General features: G+C 23.2%; 1 protein-coding gene across 1 annotated transcript; it reads left to right on the top strand.

Moving 5' to 3' along the window:
• On the top strand, positions 1–27,984 carry LOC122858776. The gene is made up of 7 exons (XM_044161914.1): positions 1–991; positions 15,959–16,094; positions 20,621–20,819; positions 21,542–21,746; positions 21,855–22,179; positions 22,807–23,073; positions 23,160–27,984. Exons 1-7 carry the CDS (start codon positions 679–681, stop codon positions 26,524–26,526), a joined length of 4,812 nt encoding a protein of 1,603 aa, XP_044017849.1. The 5' UTR covers positions 1–678; the 3' UTR covers positions 26,527–27,984.
• Positions 27,985–27,993: the final 9 nt, after the last annotated feature.

The following is a 27,993-nucleotide window of genomic DNA, read 5'->3' as shown; positions in this document are numbered from 1 at the left end:
GTGACTACACATTTAAATCTCATCTAAAAAAATTCATAAAAAAATTTTATGAAACTAAAACAACTTGTCTTAAAATTTTCAATAATTTTAATAGACAAATATAAAAAAAAAAATCTCAATAAGATGCATTGTTGCATCATCAACAAATATACAAAAAAACGGAGTAAATTAATTTCGAAAAATTAAATATTAGTAGCTTCAAAAAAAAGTGACAGTTTTGCAATTTACAGTTGAAAAAAAAAAGTATTTTTTTAAATCGATAAAATCGATAAAAATAATATATATATATTGGAGCTGTTTGGTACAGCCCCACTATCCTCTCTGACTGTTTCTTTTGCGCACTTTTGCTCAGTGTATTAACTCGTTTTGGTCCAGTCTCTCCGTGTGCCTGGTGTTTAACGTTTTTGTGCCGAGTTAAAATTTGAAAAAAAAAAAATTAATAAAACTGTATTCCATCAATAAGTGAATAATAATAATAATTAACTTGTGATTATTTTTAAACAGTGGATATTTTTTAAAACAAATTAAAAATAAATTATCAATTTTCAATTTACTTATAGTTTATAGTAAAATTAAATTGAAAAAAATTTGAAAAAAGATAAATTAAATTTTGGTGATGTATTTAATAAAGTGTACAGGTGATTTGTGTGTTAATTGAATTAATGATAATATGTTATAATGAGTTGCTCGGTTAAAATTTCGAGCAAGGGTTGGGCTGGTTCACAGCGTAAAATTGGCTCACTGCCTGAAGAAACTGCAAGTGTTTATACTGGTCAAGTAACATCAGGTAATACCAGTAATAATTTACAGCCAACATTGATTATTCAACAACAACAACAAAATCAACAACAACGTTCTGGTCAACCACCAAGACAAATTAAATCAATTGCTGCTAAAAAAGGAGAAGATGCAGCTAAATTATTAAAATACATTGATGACAATGTCATTGGTAAAGGTGGAACATTTTTTGGACCATTTGGAAGAAGAAAGGGTGAGTTAAATTTACTAATCAATTAAAATTTCAATTTGGAAAATACTACTACTATAAAATCTCTGGACAAATTATCACCAAGGTTAAAAATCATGAGGAAAAAAAATCATAAAAAATACAAGATTGTTATTGTAATATTTTATTCTTCAATCAATTAATTAATTTTATTTTAATTCATTGAGGGAAGTATCAGTTGAATACATCAATAATATATATTTTTTTTGTTTAAATTTTCCATTAAACTAAGCTGTTTGTTGAGATTTTAATTTGTTATCAATAATTCAAGTATCTAATATTTATTTCTTAGAAACATAAAACCGGATGATAATATACATCAATTAATTGACTTTATATAATCAATGTGTTGTTTATTTATTTTTATTCATTAAGCGAAAATAATAATATGTCAATCAGCTGTTGAGACAATGAATGCAGACAGTATGGCGACACAAAAACTCCACATGTCTTTGATGATGATGATAATTATAATTGATTATTTTTTTTTAATTATAATTGTAATATTGAATTTTTTTAATTGGAAAATTACTGACTAAATACAGCTGACGTTTTTTATTTAAATCGAAATTCAATATATCAGTTTTAACTCTTATTTGTTTTTTTTTTTTTTTTTTGATAAATTTTATTACGAAAATATATAAAATGATAAATATTTTATAGATAAATATTTATATATTTTTTTTTTGATAAGTGATGATCTGGTGATGACGTTGTGAGATCGAAAAATCGATTGCTTTGTAAATGTGATTGTGAAAATTACGTAACCGAACATACAAATGGCAGACTGCGAGGCACCACAAATTACAATTTTTTTTTTTTTTTTTTTTTCATTTGTTGATGTGGTTTTTGCTTGTTATTAGTCATTATCATTTTTTTTTTTTTTTGTTAGTTTATCAAGACACGCGATTTTCATTAAATAAATTATAAAAAAATTCTATGTATTGAATTTAATTTATTTCTTGAAAATTTAGATAATTGTTTTTTAGATTTTTTTTTTAAATTATATTTTTTTCTTGCGGTTAAACTATGATATCTGAGGTAATGTTTTTTCATAGAATGATGATGATGTTATTTTTTTTAACTGCTAAATTTAAATGATTATAAAAAACTGTTTTTATTATTAAAAAAATTTTTTTTTTTGTTGTTATTTGGTCAAATTTGTAAATTTATTTTTTGAATGTAATGATGAAATATTTGTTTTTAATTTTATGAAAACAGACATGATTTGTTGATTGACAGTGTTGTGATTAGTGCGAGAATTTTGAAATTAATTAAATTCAGATTAAACTAGTTTATTTTTATTTTTTTTATCATTATTATTTTAGCTGATGATTAGATTCAAGTGGTTTTCCTTGACCTACAATTGAAAAATAGTGTCCCTCACTTCAATTTAATAACAATCATTTTTTCTTCATGTTTACCCTCCTCGCTTATAAATGACATCTTTAAAAACTTCCTCTTATTATTAACGAGATGTATTATTGATATTTTTAGTAGACAGGAAAACATTATTTCGACGTTATCAGAGATAAAGAAATAAATAAATAAATCAAGCTTATTTTCAAGATTACTATTTTCCATAAATGAAAAATTTAATTCCTTTTTTAACAGTTAAATAAAGTGCAATAATATTTAAAATTTAAAAATTGTTTTTTTGTTATTTATCAAATCATTGATAATTCTTAAATCCACCCAGCTAAATTTTTTATTATTTTTTTCGTCAATATATTTAGCAAGAAATTTCGATGACACATATTATTAAATTTTGTTGTTGTTTTTCAATTTTACAAAAAAAAAAAAACAAAAAATTTTAAATAACAAATGAGAAAATACGTCAGTTTTTTATTTTTTCAAAAAAAAAAAAAATCAGTCATTGTTATTAATTAATAAAAAAAAACAACAAAGAAATAACAAAATTTTTCGTTGAGAATTTTGAACTCGACGTTTAGCATATTTTAAATATTGAATTTAAATTAAATTCAATATGAATTTATTATGTTAATTTAAACAGACAAAAAAATGTATATTTATTTACACACGAGTCACGTGTTATGGTTTTTTTTTTTAAATATCAATCGTAAAATTACTATACAAATGTAAATTTTAATTTTTTTAAAATTCTAATTTTTTTTGATTATAAATTAATTTTACAACAACAAAACTAATAAATCCATAATTTAGTGACTAAAAATTTATTTAATTTTTTTTTTTATTTTATTTATAATGTCATTTAAAAATTCTTGTTATTCATTTTGATAAGGTTAATGAGCTCATGCGAGGCCGTTGAAATTTATACACAACAAACATTACACGTAATCACCAATTTTTTAAACCACAGTCGACAAGTATTGTTCATTTGAACAATAATAATAATTAAATTATTAAATCCATGTTTTTTAAAATTTTTTAAATAAACTCCATTTATTAAAACGTGAATTTACTTAAAAAAAATATAAAAATTAACAAGTTTTTTATTTTATTTTAACAAAAGTATGTGAAATTATTAAAAAAGAAAATTCTTAAAATTTTTAATTATTATTCTTTTAATAATTCTGTAATTTGGGTTTCAAATATATTTTAACTGAGGATTTATATTGAAGTGAAAATAAATAAATATAATAAAGCAGTATACATATATATTTATGTATCATCCGTTTTATTATAATATTTATTTCATTTAACCTTGACACAGTGGATTTTATTTCTTCCTAGTGCATTTATGAGTCACTTTCATTTTATATTTTATCTGCAGTTGTATACAGTAAATTAAGACAATATAAAATATTGAAATTACTATCATTTTATCATGAATAAATGACAAATATATTATATACTTTTGTTAATAATAAATTGATAAAAAATAACAATAATTTAAAATGAAAAAAAAAAAGAAAAAAGTCTTTTCACATATAAAATCGATGGATGAATCATAATTTGAATAATAAATAAATAAAAAGGGTTGTTTGGCAATAAAATGAATTGTTTGATATCAAAATTGTTTAGCAAAAAAATTTAAATGATGGGCATTCAGTTCAATTAACAATGGCAATGAAAAAAAAAACTCGTAAAAAAATGATTGTCGTTGAAATCCTTGTATGAAACTACCTCGACCTCCGACTTGAAAAAAATAAAAAAAAAAAAATATTTATTATGAATATTATCAAGGTCATAATAAAAGGTTTTTACAAAAAAAAATATTTTTTAAATAATAGGTTTTATTTTTGGATGAAGTTTAAAAATATAACTTTTCTAAATTGAGTGCCAAGAAAAAAATTCCCTTGCTAAGTATGAAGCTAGAGAAAAATTGTAACAAAAAAAAATATTTATTTTTGAACTTTTGACAGTGGAATAATAAAAATTTTCGAAAAATATTATTATTGGACAAAAAATTGCATTGGAAAATAAATGTAAAATTTTTGGCGGTAGAAAAAAAAATTCGAAATTTTTAATTTGACCAGTTTTTCATTCTTTCTCTCGATGTAAAAGTGTTTTTTTTTTTTTTTTTTATTAAAAAAAATTTAACAGCAACATTGTCGAAGCATTTGGGGTCCATCATAAATAAATATATATATCCAATTCATACGCGAGAGGAAGTTACTTGACTTTTACGAGTCCAATGTTTTATTGCTATTTGTATGCAGCTCAAAATTTTTAATACCTTACGGCGTAATATAACGGCCAACTTTTCAAATACAAAAAAAGCTCAAAAATATTTTTTAATTTACATTTAAATAATAAAAAACAAAAAATAATATATATAATTAAAAGTACATATAACTAAAAAAAGAAATCATTAGATATAAAAAAAAAAGGAAATTTTTTCGACTATAAATTTAATTTAATTTGAATAATAAATTTTTTTATTGATAAATAAGTAATATATTTTATTACACATGCCAAGTTTTTATAACAAAAACAAAATTCAAAACGAGAATCGTTCTCTTTGTTGTACATCTTTGTGTTTCGTATACAAACAATATTATAAAATATATAATTTTAAATTAAGGAAAATAAAAAAAAAAAAATATAAATAAAATAATACTTAATACTCAGCATCTTTTTTTATAAGGCTAATGACGTCATCATGTATTTATGATCTTTGTGGATCTTTGTAGGTATTTCAAATTGTTCATGATGGGTAGAAGTGATCGAATAAAAATAATAAAAATCAATAAATAAAATCGGGATTTAAAGAGCGAGTGAGAAAGCATACACGCGTTTGGCAGCTTTTTATACACTTGTTGTTTTTTTATTTTTTTTTATTTTTATATAAAATAATAACGTGGGGAGATATAAAACACAACCTGACCTCCGTGGTTTTCAGCTCGATGTTTGACAATCTAGAAAATTAAATTAAATAAATACAAAAAAAAAAAAGAGCGAATTGAAATTTTTTAAAAAAAGCGCCAAAAAAAAGAGGGAAATTTAAAATTGAAAAAAAATTTAAAACGAAAACTTATAACATGGATTTTTAGAAAAATTATATTTCTATTTATTTATTGATTTATAACATAATTTTAGATGTAGAAAAATATATATTTTTTTTTATTCATAGTGGATTATTTTATTGATTTTTAATATGCTGAAACACAGTAGTTTGTTTCGACTATTGATCAAAGTAAATTAATTTTTTTTTAGCTGTTAGAAAATTTGTTGAGATGAGATGACGAGTTGAAGGCCTTTGAAGCGCTATTTTTTTTATATCAGTATGTGTGGATATATATTTTTTTTTTTTTATAATTCAAGTTGGTGACCACGTGCACGTGGAATGGCCGACAAGTGCCAAGAGACTCGCAAACACAAGTGGAATAATTTTATTATTTTTATTTTTGCACTGAATCAAAAATATGATAATTAATATATACTCATTATATATTATATTTTTTTTATAAAAAAAATATTAATATAAAATTTAAAAGAAAGATTTTTTATCGAACAATTAATAATAATAATTTTTTTTTTAAATAAATAGAAATAAATTTAAAAATATAATTTCTTCTATAATTTTCAACTATTATTATTTTATTTTTAAATTAATTCTTATTTTTTTAATTTAATCTAAATTTTTTTAATGATTTTTAATTTAACAAGAGCATCTTTTTAAATAAATTAATTTATATTTTTACTTTGTTTATTTTGAAATACTTAAATTTAGTTTTTTGTTATTATTTTTTTTTAATTATCGATTTGATATTAATGAGTGTGACTCATTGTTGAGATTATAAACAAAGCACAAAACTCTCACACGTATATTTTTTTCTATTTACTACGCACTCGGTAGTTTTAGAAATAAATTTCCAACGTGATCACACATCTGGTTATAACATACCTATTCACACACAAACAAAATAATATAATAGATGAAAAATATTTCCTACGTTTTATCTAATCTCTCTCATATATATAAAAAAGAGATACAGACATATAAATAGCATCTACTGATATGAAAGTTCTTTTGGCATCAAGAATAAAAATGTCTTTTTTTTAAAACTCTAAACATTTTTTTTTTGTTGATAAATCTTGGATAAAATTGGATGAAATTGGAGATTGTCAGGAATTATAGAAATTTATGTATATATTTTTTAAAAATTTATATGCATTTACAACTGTAGACATGTTATTGACAGTATCAACGTGACAAAGGAAAAATTGTCGCAATGTTGCCACGTCATTTGTGCTCAATAGACAAGTCATGTTGAATTTTCCAACATTGGAAAATTTTCACTCATCAACTGTATGACTTGTCCACATGATAAAATTAAAACAATAACTTTTACATACTCTCTCATCAATGTCATGAATATTTTTAATTTAATTATTTATTTTGAATATTTCATTTGAAAAAAAAAATAATATTATTTATTACTAATTTAATTTATTAATTTACTATTAAAATTTTATTTTTTATTCAAAATTTCATAATAATTTTAAAGCTTAAATAAATGTAAATAAAAAGGTTTTTTTTTTTTTCTAATAATTATTCTAAATTATACCATGAAAAAATAGTCATATTAAAATTTTTTTTATATTTTTCTTTTATTAATTATACATGTATACATTCGTGTAAATAAATTACATAATGTTGGTCAGTAGTATAGAACGGAAGCAACACATATTTTGCTATTTAAATTTTACGAGTACAAAGAAAATTTTTTTTTTTTTTATCCTACTGCAGTATATTTTTTCTGTCACGTTATAAAATTTAACTATTGTAAATTTTGTTTATTTCAATAATATTCATACAACATGAAAAAAAAAAAAAAATAACAAGACATTAGATAAGAAAATTGAATAAATAAATAAGCATCTTTATCAATTTGCAAATAAAAATTGTGTAATATAAAAAATAAATGATAAATCTTCGAATAACCTAATTATAATAAAATAATATTTTTATAAATTTCTAAATTTTTGACAAGGTTAATATAAACAAAAAAAAATTTGAATTAATTTTTTATAAACATTATATTTACTGTTTTTAAAATTAAAAAAAAACTTGGCAAAAATTTAGTCATCCTATCGAAGATATAGATACATGTCCTCGATTCTCAATGATAAATTTAAATGACACTAATTAATTACGTAATACCTGGCAATTTTTTTAAGTAAATATACTCAGTGTATTATAAAAATAAATATTTTAAATAACATACACATGATTTTAATAATATTATATTTAAATATCATCAACAAATGTAAAAGGTAGGTCAAGAAATTCCTCAATTAGACATTTAAATTTTAATGAATGAAAGAAAAAAAAAATATTAAAATAAATAAATTAAATGTACATCAATCAAAGGCATCAACAATTTATTATTTTGTAATTCAAAAATAATATTTTATTATTTTTAAACTAACATTTGAATTGCAAAGGAATATTTTTTTTTTTTCAAATACAAAATGATGATAATACATGACAAGCTAAAAAATTATATAGGTAAATTATATTCAAGTTAAATTCTTTGACTTATCGGAATTGCAAAGTTGGCAAACTGCAATTACCGCTTATACGGAAAATTTTAAACTCATTATTATTATTTTTTTTTTATTCATTTATTTATTTTTTTTTTTCCATTGGAATGTGCAGAAAAATTGCAATACATTTACGTGTGATTTTTTTGATATTTTACTGGGTAAATATATTTTCTTTTTCTGTTTTTTTTTTTGTCTCTCTTGTGAGTATAAAAAATGTGGAATTTAATACTTGTTTGCCAAAACTAAAAAATATTTAAATGACTGCTCGATTTGATAAAAAATATAGTGTTAGAGCGGAAATAAATTTTTTGATAATGTTCATGTAAACATGTCCTTGTTTAAATATTAAAAATAAAAACAAATTCTTGCTGCATTAGTCAAATATTTAGTTTAAAAAAAAAATTAAATTAAATAATATTTATGTATTCATGAAGATTGTTCAAGGTAATATAAAATACCACTAAAATTTAATCAAAAAAAAATATTTAAAAACAAATTTATTCACTATTTATTTAATAAAAAAAAATATTATTTTATTGATTTTTTTATTTATTTATAATTAAATTGCTTTTTTTACTTCCTTTTTTTATAAAATTTATTACTTTTGATCTTAAAAATCTAATTTATAAAAAAAAATATATGGAAATAAATTTTATCATTGATTTAATATAAAAACACTGCAATAAATTTTTTTAATATTTTTAAAATTAGTAAATGTTATCTATTTAATTTGATTTTAATTTAAAATCATAGTTGAAATTGAAAAATAAATTATTTAAATAGATGTATTATTTGTACTGCGCTAATGCTTCACTTTTTGTAAAGAAAAAAAATTTTATTGTCATTGAAAGTAAATATGACACACGAAAGAAGACGCATTGTTATCATTATTTTTATGCAAGTATAAAGTCCATACTGTCGCATATAATCAAAGTGTTTTTTTTTTTTGTAACTGAGACAATAGAAATAAAACTAATGTGGGTCAGGATGAAAACAAAAAAAAAATTAATACATCTCGATACTTGTTTACCAATGATGATTAAAAATAAAAAAAGTATTATTTATTCTCAGTCGTATCGATTTATTGTTAATTATCTCAGACACTTTGTTAATTAAAAAAATATTTAAAAATACATACATACATCCAGATTAACGATCAATGAAAAAATTATAATACATAAAAATGATGAATAACAATCACATGGATAAATTTAATTTTATCATTATGATAATATGCCTGATATTATAAATATAACTTCATCAAAATGTACATAATAATTTTTAAAACAAAGATACATACTGAGGGTCAATGATCCAAGATAAAATTCCCTCAAAATAATAATTAATTAAGTGTATTAAAAAGACCATTTATTTATAACAAAAAAAAAAAATTTATATATTAAAATATTTTTGACATTTTGATAGTAAGTCACAATGACAGTATAAATAAATTTATAAATAAAAAAAAATATTGAGGATTTAAAAAATAAGGCAGATAGCCAATTATACAAATCTATTTTGTCGAGGTCAATGCACCAGCATAAAACAGTCAGCTGATATTTATAAAACAATTTGTTACACAGTCAACCTAATATCATGTTAACATTATGTATTTTGAAATTGATAGTATCAGTTTGATAAAAAAAAAAAAATAATAATAATACTGTGTCAATTTGATATTTTGTATTGTATTTTCTATTTTTTTACAAAATGTTATGTAGGGAAGTTCGTGTCATGTTGTTATTAGAAAAAAAATAAAATAAGGTCATTCGTGCTGGGGTTTATTGCTCCTGTAAATTATAAAAGCTTCTGGGTTAGTTGAAAGGGTTGCATGTTTTTACATAAATAAATTAAACCCTCATGATTGATATATTATTATATTTTGCATTTGCAAGCTAATATTCATATAAAAAATTAAAAATAAAAAAACAATTTATACATTTCGTCTTTAAATTAATTTTAATAATATTTTTTTGCTTATGATATTGTTAATAGAAAATAATAATAGTATATTTTTAAATAAAATGATATATTTTTTTTCATTATTAATAAAACAATAATTTATTTATGCTAAAAATTGTTTAATAAGTTTTCAATAAATAATTGTTTTTGTGGTAAAATGAGGAAACCAAATAACCAATCTATTTGATAAAAAAAAAAAAATTAAACAGTTGATACAGTAATTGAAATTATTGGCAATTTACTTGTTGAATTAAATTCCGGAAATGATGTTAATCAGTACAAAGAAATTTATGGTGAATTATATTTTGATATTACGAAAGCAATGACATTCAGTCACGATTTTTAAAACACGATATTCAATCAAGTGTATAGATACTTATCAAATCGCATGATATTTTTTTTGACAGTTTATTTTTTAAACAAGTGAATGGATTGTTGAGATTTATAAAATTATTAATTTTTTTTTTACTGGTGAATGGAAAATGTATATGGTAATTTATTCAATGGATATAAATAGATCTGTGACGTTTATCGATCGATAGATTTTATAAGCCATTTATAGACATTAAAAAAATGACTAGATTTGTTTTTTTTTTTTTTTTTTTTTCGTTTAATTATACGGGATAAAGATTTATATAAGTAAACTACGTTCATTCATAATCTCATTGATAATTTTTTTTTTTTTTTCTATATGACATTGGCTGTTGGTAATGATTAATTTTTTTTTTTTTTTTTTGATTATAATTGTTTTTATCTATTTATATTTATGAAAAATTGTTCAATTTATTTTTATGGATTTGTAAAATTATTATCTAAAAATATATGGGCTTCAATTGATGTGAATAACTTGAAGGCATTTAAAATAACGAATGACGAATCTTGACAATTAATTGTCATCAAGAAAATAATTCTTGGAATGTATTTTTTTATTGTAAATTGCTATATTTAAAAGTATAAATTTTCAACAATTTAAATGGTTTATAAATATGTTATTTTAATTAGTTATTATATTTAAAATTTAAATTTATATCTGATCTCATTTTTCGATGCCAATAATACGTGTTTATGTAGATGATATTTTGATAAACATTAATTTAGTGTGACATAAAAAACAAACTCATTGGATCATCATTTACGCTTGTTGTGACATTTCTATAAAATTTAACTTTGCCAGGCAATTTCTTTAAATTTTGTATCAATTTCGTGAAATTATATTTTAAAACTTTCAGGGTAGTTATATTTTTGTGTTTTTTAAATGATAGAAGAATAATTTTATGAAATTTTTGATTAGAAATATTTTTCAAACAATTTCGCAAATTATAAAATTTAAAAAAAAATAAAAATAATTGAAATTAAATTTTAAAAATTTCAAGGCACTTATATTTTGTTGTTGTTTAAATACTAGAAGAATAATTTCATGAAATTTTTGTTTAGAAATATTTTTTTTAACAAATATGAGTGCAGCAAAAAGTCTCGAATTTTTTCTGTAGGTCATGGCAAATTTTAATATTGAAAAAAAAATGGAAATAATTAAAACTAAATTTTAAATTTTTTAGAATATTTATATTCTCGTGTAGTTTAAATATTAGAAGCATAATTTCATGCAATTTTTAAATGGAAATTCATTCTCAAACAAACATGACTTCAGAAAAAAAATACAAAAATTTCTCAAATTGTAAAATCAAAAAAGAATAATTTTTATTTATAATTATGACTTTGCTATTAATCTCAGATGTTGATATATAAATTCTAAAACTTATTAATCAAATAATTTTCAAATTTTATCTTCACGTTCTATAATTTATTTCAAATACCATCATCAATTTAAAATCAAATTTAAAAAATTTCATTCAAGTGAAAAATAAAAAATCCATCAATAATAAAAGTAGGTCAAAAAATGGCTCATCAAAAACCATTTTCAATATAAATAAATAAATTCAAAACAAACAAGGGCCAATCCTTAAAAAAATAATAAAGAAAAAATAAAAAAAAAAACCTTTTATTCTCATGCACTCCATTTATCTTAAACTGTCAAGTTTGAACTCGATAAAATGTTACAGTCATTATACATGATAGATAAACCGGAACTCATCAATAATCACATGTAAAATAAAATTGTACTATACAATTGTAAATTGTTAATAAATATTAATTGTACCGGACATGAGTTGACATATAGATCATTTAATTTTAAATTTGATCAGTATACACGACTCGGCGATCAATATTATACATTAAACATAACAAAAATAAACTTCTCTATTTTTTAATATATACATCAACTGTATGTTGATGTTAAACATTAGATTAATTAATACAATTTAAATGTTATTTACTAATTGTATCTATAAGCGCATCCAATTACGTCTAGTTTAAACTTCTCTTTACATTTCCTTGATATCTCATTTCAATATCAAATAATTTTTTTATTCTTTTTAATAATTCATTCATGAATAAATTATAAATACTTTTAATTAATAATTAATTATATTTTTTATTTAGTTAAAAATTTATTTCGTAAATCAAACGACACTGTTTACATGTATCTTTTTATTATATTTTTTTTTTTTTTTTATAAAAGAGGAGAAATTCAATGACATAATGAATAATTTAAATTTGTGTTGATTTCTTTTACAAATTAATAATAAAGTGTAATTATTTTTCGTAGTTCATGGAGTAAGCTGATGGCTAAGTCGGCAAGAGCCCTGCCTACAGTGCTTTGGGTCTCGAGTTCAATGCATACGTAGAACTAATTTATTTGACAATTACATTGACTGATACTAGTAAACGTTAACATTACTTTCTGAAGCGAGTCCATAGTTGTGGCTTGGGCAAATATAATCTAGCATAGAGCAGGTGAACTACGCACTTGTTCTATGCCAGAAAATATCTGCCTCAATCACACAATAAAAAACGTATTTGTAAACAATCACAAATTGGATCACAGATTCGTTTTTTTTTTTTTTCTTCCTTCACATCATGGATAACAATTTAAAAATTATTGAATTGATTACATTAATCAATAAATGTATAATGATTGATTGAACTTGATCAATTATTGTATATGTACTATATTTATGTAAATGTTTCTAAATCAATAGTTTAATTAAAACTAAGATCAAAATTTTAAACTTTTTATTCCATTATTCATTTATTCAAAAAACAAAACAAAAATAATATCGTCTTTCTCACTCCCACATTTTTCAATGACAATTGTTCTTTTTATAATAGAGATAGAATATATTTACCCACACGTTGATGTGAGACGTCAAATGGTTTTTAAATATTGATCAGTTGGAACCAATGATAATGTAAATATTTTCTATTATATATCAAATATGTCAATATAAAAAAAAAACCATGTCCTTCATGATGTTACTGTGTGGTGATAATTTTTTTATTTATTTATTTTTTTTTCAAATGGTCTTATTGGCATCATCATCAATCCACGGATGTCAATTGGAATGAGAATTTCTGTAAATGGCATTGATGAAAAATATAATTTAACCCAATAATTATAAATGAATATATTCCATTTGTTTTTTTTATTTATTTATTATTCACCGTTTCTTTTAGAGATGAGAAAAAAAAATTTATATGGTTGAAGAGATTTTTTTATGTCTAGCCTTCGGGTTATGAGAATGATAATGCGAAAAAAAAACTACTTGAGAAATAAATTTTTCATCTGCCTTAGGCAGTTTTGTTATTGTTATTAATTTTTTATTATTATTATTTTTATAAAAAAAAAATTGCACGTGTTTGTTTTGCGGGAACATGTGAGAAGACCGATGGACTCGTGAGATGAAAATAGATGCGCGGAATTGGAACGAGGCAGCCATTTAGAAAAAAATTAATTTAATTTTTTTTTTATGTTGTTAATAAATAATAATCGATAATGAAAGCTAGATTATTGACATTCATAAATATTGACTCAAAATATATTTGAGTTGCCAATTTGTATTTCGATTGTTTGTAAATATTTCTATAGAAATTTTTTCGATTCAAGTGATAGAAATCGAAAAATAATTGATTTTTTTAAGTTATAATTTTTTTTTCATCCAGCAACTTTTTTAACATGATTTATAAAATTTAAAAATGCTAATTGATGCACTTTTTTTAACAGCTATATTTTTTTTTCACCTCATTAAAAATTTTTTCAACAAAAAAAAAAATTATTTTAATTGGATATTTTCAAAGTTGACCTATAATTTAATTTTTTAAATTTATATTCGTCTATAGTTTAGTTGAAAAAAAAAATAGTAATTTTTTTTTTTATGTTTTTAAATGTTTTTTATTGGTTTTTTTTAATTTTATGATTTTTTTTTACTGAAAAATAAGAAAATAAAAAAATAAAATTTGTAAAAATGATGTCATGTTAAATTTAAATGAGTTTTTTTTTTTATTTTTCATAATGTTATAGTTTGTCATTATATAAATTGGTAAGTTGATGATTTTAAAATTTTATTTCACGGAAATTTAAAATTATTTCTGAATGTCGAGTTTGTGTGGCCTTCAAGCTTGAGTTTATTGTCGCTCGGTCGACTAAGTTGACCGTGAATTCAATCGTATTTATTATCATCGTGGGAGCATAGAAAGTTCTAATAAATTTTTATATTTAACTCAAGTGTTTTGTTATTCTATTTAAAAAAAAAAAAAATATTATTAAAAATAATTTAGTCGCTAAATTAATTACGTAAACAATCAAATAAAAAACTAATTTTAAAATGATGATAAAAATATATGAAAATAAACTCATCCAGCTTGTTATTTTATCGTAAAAAAAAAAAAAATATTTAAATTTTAAAATATTATATTTTATATATAAATACAACTAAATTTTTTTATTTTTATTTTTATCAACAACTGTACAGTCATTATATCACAAAGTCAAATTAAATAAAAAATATTTTTAAAAAAGACATTTGATTTATCATATTAATTTTATAATTATCTCAACTTTTAAATATTAAATTTTTCAGTGTTTTGATTATCTAATAATATCGTTAAATAAACATATTATTTTTTTGAAAATATTAACACTGTCAGTGGTGAAAATATTCGCATTGTTGTGTTGACATGTTCATGACCCAAAAGTGTCAATCAAATTTTAAAAAAAAGCATAACGTGAGAGTTGTATTTTTGATTTCACAAATACAACTCATTGTAGTTAAATAATTTAATAATAATTATATTAAAAAAGTGTCAAAAAAAAAATGAATTAAAATTACCATGACTCATCAATAATTTAATTACAAATTATTTTGATTTTACAAGTCCGAAAAATTTACCGAAAAAAAAGGAAATCTTATTTTTTATTTTAGAAATTAATTTCGACAATAAATTATTTATCAATTAATTTAAATCTTACATAGAAGATAAATATATTTTATTATGAGAATATTTTTGAAAATTTATTTTGATGTGATAGTTGTGATTTATTCAATCAAGTGAAAAGTAAATTTTCAATGATCATAATAGAGAAATTAATTTCTTTGATATCATCAAATTAAAGTCCAATAATTATAAAATATTTACGTCAACACAGGAAGGAAGTCATGATTAAAAATTACAAAATAATGTAAATTTGATATTTTATTTAGCATATAAACATTGTATTTTTAATAATTTAAATAGCGAAAGTTAATAAATTTTAAATTTATGAATATATTATCGCTGTTTTATTATTTTACTCATTAAAAAAATTTCCCTTGTTATTTATTGTTTACCAAGTGAGCTAAAAATTAAAATATAAACATAAATTGCATATTCACTTGTTGAAATATTATCCTCGTTGATTTCAATGATGTCTAAAAAAAAAATCTAGTAGCTAGAGAAATTACAATGCATCATTTAGAATGCTGTTATGCACTGTTGAAATATATCTTCTTATTTATTGAAGAAAAAAATTAATAAACACAAATAAAAATAAATGATTAATAAATTATTTTTGAAAATTAATTCTCCTTTTTAATTGTTTAATAATTTTTTAATAATAAATATTTTTTTTTACAGTTGTATATTGTGATTACACAGCATCCGGAAGATCATTACAATTTTTAGAAGATTACATAGTCAAAGAAGTGTTGCCATGTCTCGGTGATACACGTGCTTCAACATCAATTTGTAGTCTTCAATCATCTCTTTTTCGGTAAGTTTATTAAACATCATTAACAATAATACAAATTAATTAATAAATATAATATTTAATTTATTTTTATCATGAGTTTTAAGTAGTAACACAAGATAACCCAAGTGTCTTATCGAAAAAATAAAAAAATTGTTGACTTGTTGTTGACTTGTGTTACAGTTATACACAATATTTAATCGTTCAATATTAAATGCAATGTAGGCCAGTGTATTTTAACAACAACATTGTCCACGTTTGTCTTTGTCTCGTCTCGTTTTACAGACTATTCTGACACAGATCAATATTTTGCAAGCTCTCATCAACGTAACCAGCGACACTCTGTGACTTTGTCTCGAGTTAAACATATCTGTAAATTAACAAAAATTTAAAAAAATATATAAAATAATTATTCGGTTAATAAATACATAATGAAATTAATATTATTTAAATATTGGGTTAATTTTTTTAATTAGCAATTTAATGATTTATATATTTTTTTTTTTAGTTGATTCATGTTTTTCTATTAAAATTATCATTAGATTTTTTTTTCAACTCGATTAATTATATTCAAGTTCAATAAAATGAATAAAAACATTAACTAATTTGCATTACATAACTGGTGATAAATAATATAAATCAGATAATTCAATAGTTGTTATATGGTGAATATATTTTTTCTATTTCTTAACGTCAAACAATCTTGTTAAATTGATTGGGAAGTGGCTTTCTCTAGGATTTTATTTCAGCAGAATTGATCGAAAGTACCAATGATTTAGATATATGTAATTCTTGGTATTTTATTTTACATTTAATATTATCTGTACAAGTGTTTTGTAAAATTAACATTAGACAATTCAGCTATGATAAAACGACATTTGCTAACTTTAATTAAATTCATTTTGTTAAATTTACGTGAGTATTTCTTCTTTTTTTTTTTTATTTATTTTCTATTGAATAAACATGCTCAAATGATTTTAATTTCTTTCAACTTTCCAATACAAAATTTCATTATCTATTTGTGTGTCAAAATCTTATTAAATAAATTTAGCATTAGAAAAAATATAAATAAGAAAATATTTAACTTCAAAATAATCATTAATCATTTGATTTTTTTTAATTTTTTTTATTGCGTTATAAAAAAATAAAATTAATATCTAATTGTTGATATTTTTATCAAAAATATTTATTCATGATTACAATATTTATATAACTGAAATTAAATTTTTTTAAATATTATCAATTATTATTTTTTTTCTTTTTATCAATTTCTGCAGATATTTTTTTTTTCATAGTTCAATAATTGATAATAAAAGCTTATATTTTCAATTTTTAACATGCCACTTTCATTGGCGTATTTGTGAATTTAATATAAATAATATTGTCAATAATTTTATCGATAATTTTCCTACTACCAGTCTTTATCAAAATACACATGCGCCGTTTCCGGGAAAGCGTGCATAATTAATTATCCATGAAGTGCAACTAGAGGTACCAGACTACAAGGACAAAACCACCCACTATATTAATACAAAAAAAAATTTTTTAATAAATTTATAATACCAACTTTTAATAATGCATAGACAAGTCATATTATCACAATTACTTTTGACTTAAATTTATGTTGAAAATTGATTTTACACTTTGTCTTTGGTAATGTCTTAATTAAATAAATAATTAAACATATTATTAAACATTTAAAAAAATAAATAAACTTTACTAAACTTAAATTTATCATTAAATAATTTTACTTTGTTTTTAAAAATATATTATTATTATTTTTTACAATATAATAAATTTTTTATTGGCTATTTTTTATGACGAAGTAGCTCATTTGATTTTCATGAAAGGAAAAATTATGGTATGTTAAATGAGTCACTTTTAATGGCACGTGTAACATACCAAATACGAGGTCATTTAATAAATTATATAATTGTTGCATCTACAACAAATAAAATTATATTTTTGTAAATTTTTATTTATTTTTTTTCAACAAAAAAAAATTCATAGAATCAAGGTTATAATTGTTCAGTTAATTTATTCAATCTAATTTTTTTTTTACACATTAAATTTAATTATTATAATTATTTATTTATTAATTGTTTTTTTTTTTAAATAAAATTATCTTGATGACAATCAGTTTTATGATTTTTTTTTTTTAAAAACGCATGTATGCAGGAAGTATAAAAGAAGATATTTATTGTGACGACGTGACACGAGATTATAATGAATTTAAAATATAAAAATTTATAAATAAAAAAACAATTGAAAAAATAAATAAAAAAAATAGCCAAGTGTTTTGTCTAGCTGTATTGAAAATAGAAAGTTAGGAAGGAAAGTCCGCATGTCTGTAGTCTCATCGTGCAAATGTCGATCGTGCTGCACGATAATGCATGCTCATATATTCACACACTACTACTAAAGTTATATTTTTTTTTTATAAAAACATATACATAAAATAGATAAAAATATTTACTTGTGTATGGTATTTTATAGATCTAAAATCTTGCGAACGTGATTGTGTGTATGTTCCAGAAAATATGCGCGAGTGAATATGTATTTTTTTTTTTTTTGCATAAAAATATAAATATTTATAAGGAAGTTGAAAAAAGAAGAGGAGTCATTTGTCAACCAGTCAAATTATCACAGTATGATTTTGCTTGTAATTTTGTAAATTAAATATTATATTTTGACAATTTTTGCGAAAAATAAAATAAGTATAATGAGCTATTTGTATGGAAAATTAGATGAAAGATGTTTGATTTTGTTAGGGTTTTTTGTTGTTTTAATTTATTTATTTATAAATAAATTTAGGTATTATTTATTATAATAATTATTGTAGTTAAAAGATAATTAATTATTTAAAAAATATTCATGTAGGAGATGGTTTTAATAGAAGATGTTTGGTTCGTTAAATTTACCTAGAAATAAACAAGTAGTTAAAGCACTTGTTCACTACTTTGACTCCTTAAAATAGACTTCAAAATACTCAACCGGATGTGATTTTCCGGGTGTCCAAAAGAAACGATAGTTAATGTTTTAAAATGACTTTCACACAATATTAAACTAAAATGTTGTATACTCAGAAATAAAAAATAATATAAGGCGCAGTTGTTGGTTTGATTTTATCTTTAAAAAAATATAAAAACTGCAAGAAATTAGATATTCAAAAATAATAAAAGAATGACATCTTGAGAATGTAATTTAATACTAAAATTTGCAAAATAATTAAAATCGAAATATCTAGAATTTAAAAAAAAACAACAAATTTATTTTATGAACTAATTTTTTATATTTAATTCATTTTGATTTATTTATATATTTTTTTTTTCTTCAATTCCATTTTTGATTGGTGGCATCATTTTCCAAAGAGGCTGAAAATAACAGTTATTTTTCAACTCATATGGCAATAATGAAGTTTCAACTCATTCTCGGTCATAAAAAAAATAAAAAAAAACACCCAGTGTTAAAAATATTAATTAAAAAAATATAAAAAAATGTAGAACGAGAAAAAAATAAATAAAAACATTGATAGGAAGTGTTACAATAAAATGAGTATATGAGTGAAAGTGTTGAAACTTGAATTGATAATTTACTTACGTATACTTGCAAATTAAAAGAAAAAAAAAAGTGAATAAATATGTACCTGCGTATAATATTATTATAATAATGAATTTACAAATTATTTCCTATTCATCTATGAAAGAAAATAATTTGTAATTTCCTTTGCTATATTATATTTTTGCTCAACATACTAATAGTTATTTTTTTATTTAAACTATAATAAAATAGCGTTGTAGACAAATTGAAAAATATTGACAAATTGAAAAAGCTTTGCTGAGTTTCGATTGGCATGTAATTATAATTTTAATTTACATAATAACCTTGAAAAATATAAATCACTTATAAACTATGGCTAAAACCACACTGTGTAACATAAAACTTGATAATTAATTTCTAAAGTTACTTAAGACATCAGCTTTTCCAATATAAAAATAATTAACAATATTAATATCAAATTGCTCTATTAATTGGAACAATTTATATATTTTTATTTTGTTTTATTTTATAAAAATAATATATTTTTTTTTTTGGACAGTTTATTTAATTTTAAGTATGTTAAAATATACTAGCTCCTTATAATAATTTATAGATAAATTTTAGTCACCTTTCTTTTTAATTTCTTCAGATCAAAATGATAATTATATTTGATCAAGTACTATTTATTTAACTGTATCAATACAAAATAAATGACAAATATATTTTTTATTTTGTTGAAAATATTTAATCGGTCAATGTGTTAAAATTACCGCAATTACTTGGAAGACATCAAGGGACCCAAGTTTGTCCCAGTTATTGGATGGTTACTAGAGCAATAACGGGGTAGCCACTAACGACATAAAAAAATATATGTCTGATGATTGAATTTGCTCCAAGTACCGTAAATGTAAACTGATATTTGTGACACAATATACATCATGCCATATAAAATAAAAATCTCTGTGAACAATAAAATAAAATAATAATTTTTTGTTAATTTATAATTTTAGACATGAAGCAAGAGATATTGTACGACATGCAGTTAATGCCAATGATCAAGATGCTGTTCTTTTTACGGGTCATGGTACAGAAGATGCCCTACGTGTTCTTCTTCGTCATCTTGACCTACCCCGGAGGCCTGCTGTTGTGTTTGTTGGACCGTTTGAACATCACGCAAACTTACGACCCTGGCGTGAACATGGATCCAAGGTATGTGTGTCATCAACTTCCTCATCACAACAACAAGTCTCTTATAAATTTTAATTCAACTTGATAGATATACATCAAAGTTTTTTATCTATACTGATTACTGATCTGCTTTTTTTTTTTTTCTTTTTATTATTCATTGAGATACGCTGAATTGAGATAATAATATTATTGAATTATTTATTTATTATATATCCAACAGCCTCGGGTCATTGATGTTAATCGTATATAAAAAAATAATAAAAGACAGAGCTCACTGGAATTTAGCCAAACGTTAATTTTTTTTTTTCTTTTTTTTTAGCCTAGAAGAGACAACAACATGTTTTATATATTTTTTTTGGCAATGTATCAATTTTAAAAATTTTTCTTTTTTTAGTTAAAAATACATCAATATTTTACATTGTTATTATTATTTAAAAAATATATACAGGGATTGTTGATTTTATTATTTCTAAAGGTCATAAAGGTTTTTATTATTTTTTTTTTTTATTAAAGTCAAATAAAATAACACAGTATTGTTGTTTGGTAAATTGATAAATTACTTGAAATAATCAATTCTAGAAAAAACTGTATTTTTCAATGTTAAACTAGTTTTAAAAAAAATAATAACAAAGAAAATATAATTAAATAGTTGACAAGTAAATGACTGATGAATATGATTTGTTGTTTTTTATTTTTAAATTGATGGTAAAGTGTATAATAATTGATGAAATTTGTTGTTGTAGGTGGTGAGAATCACCGAGACAAAAGAAGGATTTTTGGATTTAAATGATCTTGAGAGAAAACTTATTGAAGAAAGAACAACTGGAATGATGGTTGGTTATTTTAGTGCAGCTAGTTGTATAACTGGTGTTCTTGCTGATGATGTTGCAACGACACTACTTCTTCATCAGTATGGTGCTCTGAGTATTTGGGATTATACATCTGCTGGTGTGTAAATTATATTAACAAAAGAAACAACAACTTGGTCAGCTAATGGCCATGATCAAAATTGACAACAGTGTATTTATTCATTATCTTGATAAATATTTTTCACAGCTCCATATATTCACATCGACATGAATCCACATTTACCAGGAGTAGGAGAAACTGCAGTCCACAAAGATGCAATAATATTTAGTGGACATAAATTCATGGGTGGTGCTCAATCACCAGGTGTTCTTGTTATTAAAAAATTACTTCTTGGTAATGAAATTGCAAGTGAAGATATGAGAGATTCACATAGACATCTGCAAGATCCAGAATTACGAGATGAAAGTGGTACTGCTGGTGTTGTTGAATCAATACGTTGTGGTCTTGCTGTTCAACTCAAAGAAAATGTTACACCACAAGCAATAATTACTCGTCAAGATAAAATTTGCAGGTAAAATAATAATAATATTTTTTATTTAAAAAAACAAAAATAAATATTTAAATGAGCTTTCTACAGTATATTTAATATATTATAAAATACTAGATTTATATACATATCGTTTTCACTATTTTTTTTTTATTTAATCTTATCGCTGACAAGCGTAGAATAATATATATTGGACATGCTTTTACACCGTGATGATGCGTACAGTGTTGTGAGCTTGGGGCGTTTTATCATATGTATGCTATGAAATTAAATATCAATGCAGTTTTGTTGGCCATGACCGTCGAGTTATGAAGCACACCACGTTCTCCGCAGAGATTCGATGGGTCTACATCAAACTTATAATAATATACTAAACACATGATAAAATTTTATTGTTGTTAAATAAATAATAATTATTTTTATTAATTTCATGACGTTAAAATATGATAAAGCTCTTAACAAACATAAATTTATAAAATATAATTTACTAATCATATAATAAATGACTTTTGAACTTGAAGTTCAATTGTCATGGATAATTATGTTTTGTATAATTTATAATTTATGGATTAGTAAATATAATTTCTTTTTTTTTAAATATTTGTACATGAAAATAATGTTTATTTATTTTAATTAATTTTTTATTGTTAGGCAAATGTTGGCACACGTGAGAACAATACCTGAGTTGATTCTACTTGGTAATACATCTCATAATGTAAAACGATTACCAATATTTTCATTTATGGTAAGACATCCAAGAGGAACATTCCTTCATCATAATTTTGTGTGCGCAATTCTCAATGATGTTTTTGGTATACAAGCTAGAGGTGGATGCGCATGTGCGGGTCGATATGCACACGATCTCATGGGAATTGACACTGACCTTGCTAGACAATATGAAACTGTCCTTGTTGAAAGGTAAAATATATATATAATATTAAAATGAATGTTTTATTTTTTCATGAAATGTTGTCAACAGTTATAATGGCTTCATTTATTTTTAGTGATGGATACAGTCATCATGATGGCTGTGATGCAGAAGCACTACGACCAGGTTTTGCAAGACTATCACTACCTTATTTCATGTCAGATGCTGAGCTTGCATTTGTTTTGGAAGCTCTAAAAATGGTTGCAACTGAAGGCTGGAAATTACTTCCACAATATGTATTAAATCCTGATACTGGTGAATGGCGACATCATACAAATAGTGTATTTAAAGAACGTAAATGGCTTGGTGCTATACGTTATACAGATGGTAAAATGATTACATCAGAAAGACGTGTATCAGGTGCTGGTGGTGTATTTCCACAAAGCTGTAGTGATTGTCTTCAAACAGCAAGAAATATATTTAATCGTTCAAGAAAAATGGCACACAGATATCCCCTTCAAATTGATAGAAGTGTATCTTTTTCAGAAAAAGGTGATTCACTTCGTTGGTTTATATTACCAGGTGAAGCACAAGATCTTTTGTTGGGAAATTCTCAAAATGTCAAACAAGATATTCCCTTTGATCCAATGTCCCGAAAGACCTATTCAAGTTATTTAAATACACATCTAGGAAATTCACATTCAGCAAGCTCAATAAGAAGACTCAACAGTGATATTCCAAAATCTGGAAATACATCATTAGTTAGTATGTCGTCTCCTCGTCATCACAGTCTTCCAGCATTATCAGTAACACAGACAAATAATCATGCTTTAATTAAACAACCAAATATTGATGAATTTTCGGGTACATCAGTTGAAGCACTTGGTATTGATGATCATGATTTTATAACAAAAAATAAACAACAACAGCAGTTACATAAAAAAAGAACAATTCAAGTAGGAAGAGAAGCTTTAAGTTCAGCTGGTTCATCTAGAGCAGGATCACCATCTTTACCAATTGAATTTGCTGTTGGTGAAGCTGTATCTTCACCAATGATATTAGGAGCAAGTCCAGCTGTTGCAAGACTTATGGCTGATGAACAAAATTTAAATAATGGAATAACACGTGCTGGTAGAGTACGATGTAATTCTTTGGAGAGTAGCATAAGTGGTAAAACTTTGCCTATGCCTATTCCTTTGAGTCCTCAAACATTAGCAAGTTTAGGAATTGCAAATTCATCTGGTAATCATGCAACAAGAACTCATCGACATTGCAGTTGTAGTAGCCGAAGTTCGCTAGACTTTGATGGACCTGTTGATAGCTCAATAAGATCATCATCTTTATCATCAGTAACTTCATCTCCAACATCATCAACATCACCTTCTCCCTATCCTTATACACACTCGAATATTAATTGCCAACAAGCACAGCTACATCATCATCATCATCATTATCATCATCATAATTCTAGGCATTCAACTGAGACAAATTCTATGCAAAAAATTGGCAGAAGTTCACCGATATTATCAAGTTTTAGTAATAGCTCGGAAGATGATTTACGAGCATATTTAACAGAAGTTACAAATGAATTAGCAACTGAAATAAAATCTGAAATAAGAGAAGTTATTTCAAAAGTTGATGATGTTTTATCTGAAAGTAATGTTAGTGATAATGGAACACCACAACATCATTTACACAGAGTAACATCAGCAAGTACAGATAAACACACAAAGGATGATTCATTTTCTGCCAGTGAAATTGCTGAATATTTAATGGAATTTTCAAAAGAAATGGCAAGTGAAGTTAAATCAGAAATTCGATGTATGGTTAATTCAGTTGATGGTCTTGGTAGATATTCTCCTGATATATATTCAAGAACATCATCAAGTACACCTGGTTATGGTACACCAGAAAAACGTTCAGGAGATTCTATTTTTCCAACTTCTCCTTTAGCAAGTCACAAAGCCTCATTAACAAAAACAACAAAACTCAATGACCTTATTCATTCACAGCAAGATAGTAAAATGTCAAGTGAATGTTCGTCTGATGAAACAGTTATATATGTAGTTGGACCAAAAAAATCTGTTAATCAAACTGGTCACGAACGATCTAAAACGTCTGACGAGGAAGAAGATGATGATGAAGAAGAAGAAGAACATACTAACAAACAATTAATTAAAAATAATGTTTCAACAACAAGTGTTACTATTACAAAAAATCTTCCAGAAATTTATTCAGCAATAAATTCAGTTAGTTCACAAGATAGTGGAATTAATTTGTCATTTCATGACAGTGATATTAGAACCACAGATCTTGGTAGAAGTAGCAGTAGTAGTAGTAGCAGTGGAAGTAGTAGTACTGAGTCTTGCAGTTCAACAACTAGTAGAAGACTAAAAACTTTATCGACAAATATTAAAAGACGTGAAAGGGATGAAAGACTTCCAAATGATGTATCAGAAGATGAGATAATGAGAGAAGAAGAACAAGTTTTGTTATCAGAAGAAGATGATAAACCACTTGAGGCAAAGATAGAACAAAATGATACAGGGAGTAGTCCTCAATGGCATAGCCCAACGAAAAATGTATGGAAACCAACGATGGAAGCTATACATGAGTATGATATGATCAGAAATAAGGATAGAATATTAGTATGCCTTCCAGCATCAACAGTTGGTGTAGGAGGTGCTGCAGGTCAATACTCTCTGGCACTTCTTCATACTCTTCATCAATATCAATTTTATGCAAGATCAAAAAATATTGAATTTGATATTGGAGCTGTGACAATTGATGCTGGAAATTCTTATGATTCATTGAAGTCCATGAGTTATCTTAAGACACTTGAAATACCATATTTTTATGAAGAAGCTGAAGAACAAGCTGAACTTATTAATACAAATAAATCATGCTTGCAAAGTGGTGAATTAAATAAACAAGTTTGTACATTATGTGGTAGAGTTGATGATAATACAAGAAAAAGATTATATTCAGTTGCAAATAGATATGGTTATAATGTTTTAGCACTTGGTCAACATCTTGATAATTTTGCTGAAGGATTTTTATCATCATTATTTTATACTGGTAAAATTAAAACAATGAAAGCACATTATTATGTTAAAAAAGAAGAAATAAGAGTTATTAGACCATTTGTGTATGTTCGTGAACGAGCATTACAACAATTTACTGATGAAAAAAAATTACCAAAATTGCGAGCTAATTGTGAATTGTGTGATGAAAATTCATTGAAAAAATTAGAAAGAAATCGTGAACTTCTTGCTCAACAAGAACGTACATTTCCAAAGTTATATTGGTCTTTAAGAACAGCATTAAGACCTTTGATATTATCAAGAGGTAATTGCATTCAAACAACTGGACATCAAAATTATCCACGTCAAAGATTTAGAACAAAAGGAAAAACAACACATATTAATGTACCAATTTTACCAGTAACAGCTTCATCATTGGAGCTAGAAGGCAGTGAGACTGATGAAGAGCAAATACTGTAAAATAATACAGCAACTGCTTTACTTCATTTTCAATATATTATTTAATTTATCAATTCAAACAAAATTATTGCTTGTTCTTTCTGTAAAACGTCAAAAAATATTTTTTAAAAAAACTTGACTGATTATTTATTATTTGGCATTTTAAAAGAACATTAACTTTTTTTTTCGTTTTTGTAAATTTTTTTGTTTTTCATAGAAAAATATTGTTTTTGCGGTCAAAAAACAATATTTTCTATATTAATTTTTTTTTATACATTAGTATTTAATTGTTGTATTTAATATAGTCAAAATACTGAAGCTATTGTTTGCTGCAAATTCGTACTTATGTTGAAATTTTATTTACATAGAGATAAGAAATTTAACTTGGCTCAGCCCTGGTACAACTTGCACGCTAATTTTATAAATAAAATATAAAAAAATTTCATCAGTTTGACAATTGTTTCTTGTTAGCTATTACATTGTTGCATAAGTCTTAAATAAACTTATGTATTTGCATGTTTTTTTGTAATCAATTAATGACAATGATGACAGATTGGAAAAAAAAATGCACTATGTTTTTTTGTAAAAAAAAGAGAGAATAATGCAACTATGAAAAAATGTTATTAAATGTCTCTTTTTTATTTTACTTGTAAATATTTAGTGGGATGCATGGGTCATAAAATCTGTCATCTTTGTCAATGTTGGAATATATTTTAATTGACAATTTAACTTGGTATATTAATCTTGAAAAATTCATTAAAGTTCAGTAAAAATATATGTAATAATTATTCTATTAACATTTCGATTATCGTGACTTAAAAAATTGTCATTTATCCCATTCATGTTATACTAGATAAAAAAAATTTAAACTAGCATAATAAAGTTGAAAACTATTATTAAAAAAACCGATTTTTTTTTTATTTTATAATTAATATATTTTTTCTTTTATACTTTTGTTTATTCAAAAAAAACCGTCAAAAAAAGAAACTAAAAATTCAATTTTTCTCTTTGTTGTTATAAAAAATTATGGAGTTTAAATGTGGAAAAAAAAATCGGTTTAACAAGTGTTTTTATTTGATGAATAAAAATAAGAAAAAATTATTTTTATTATTGTAGATTTATGACTCATTTAAATATGTGTAAAAATTATTATAGAAAAAATTATAGAAAAAAAAATAACGTGTTGTACTTAAACTTGGGTTGAGTAAAAAAAAAAAAAATAATATATATATTCAAATTAATTTGCATGAATTAAAAAAAAAAATGACTTTATATTTGTGGCAAACGTATATTAAAGTGCATCCTAGTTTTAATAAATAATTATAATTATTACAAAAAAAAAACAAAAAACAAAAAAAAAAATAATATAAAATTATAAATTGATATATTTTTTGAAAATTAAAAAATGACATAAATTGTTAAATATTATAAAAATGTGTAAATTTATTTATCGCTAATAAAAAATAACAAAAAAATTTATTTAAATAA

The sequence above is a fragment of the Aphidius gifuensis genome, linkage group LG6, assembly GCF_014905175.1.
Source record: "Aphidius gifuensis isolate YNYX2018 linkage group LG6, ASM1490517v1, whole genome shotgun sequence".
Classification (NCBI taxonomy): Eukaryota; Metazoa; Arthropoda; class Insecta; order Hymenoptera; family Braconidae; genus Aphidius; species Aphidius gifuensis.
The sequence above is the reverse complement of the archived record's forward strand: the minus strand, read 5'-3'. Positions and strand labels throughout refer to the sequence as shown.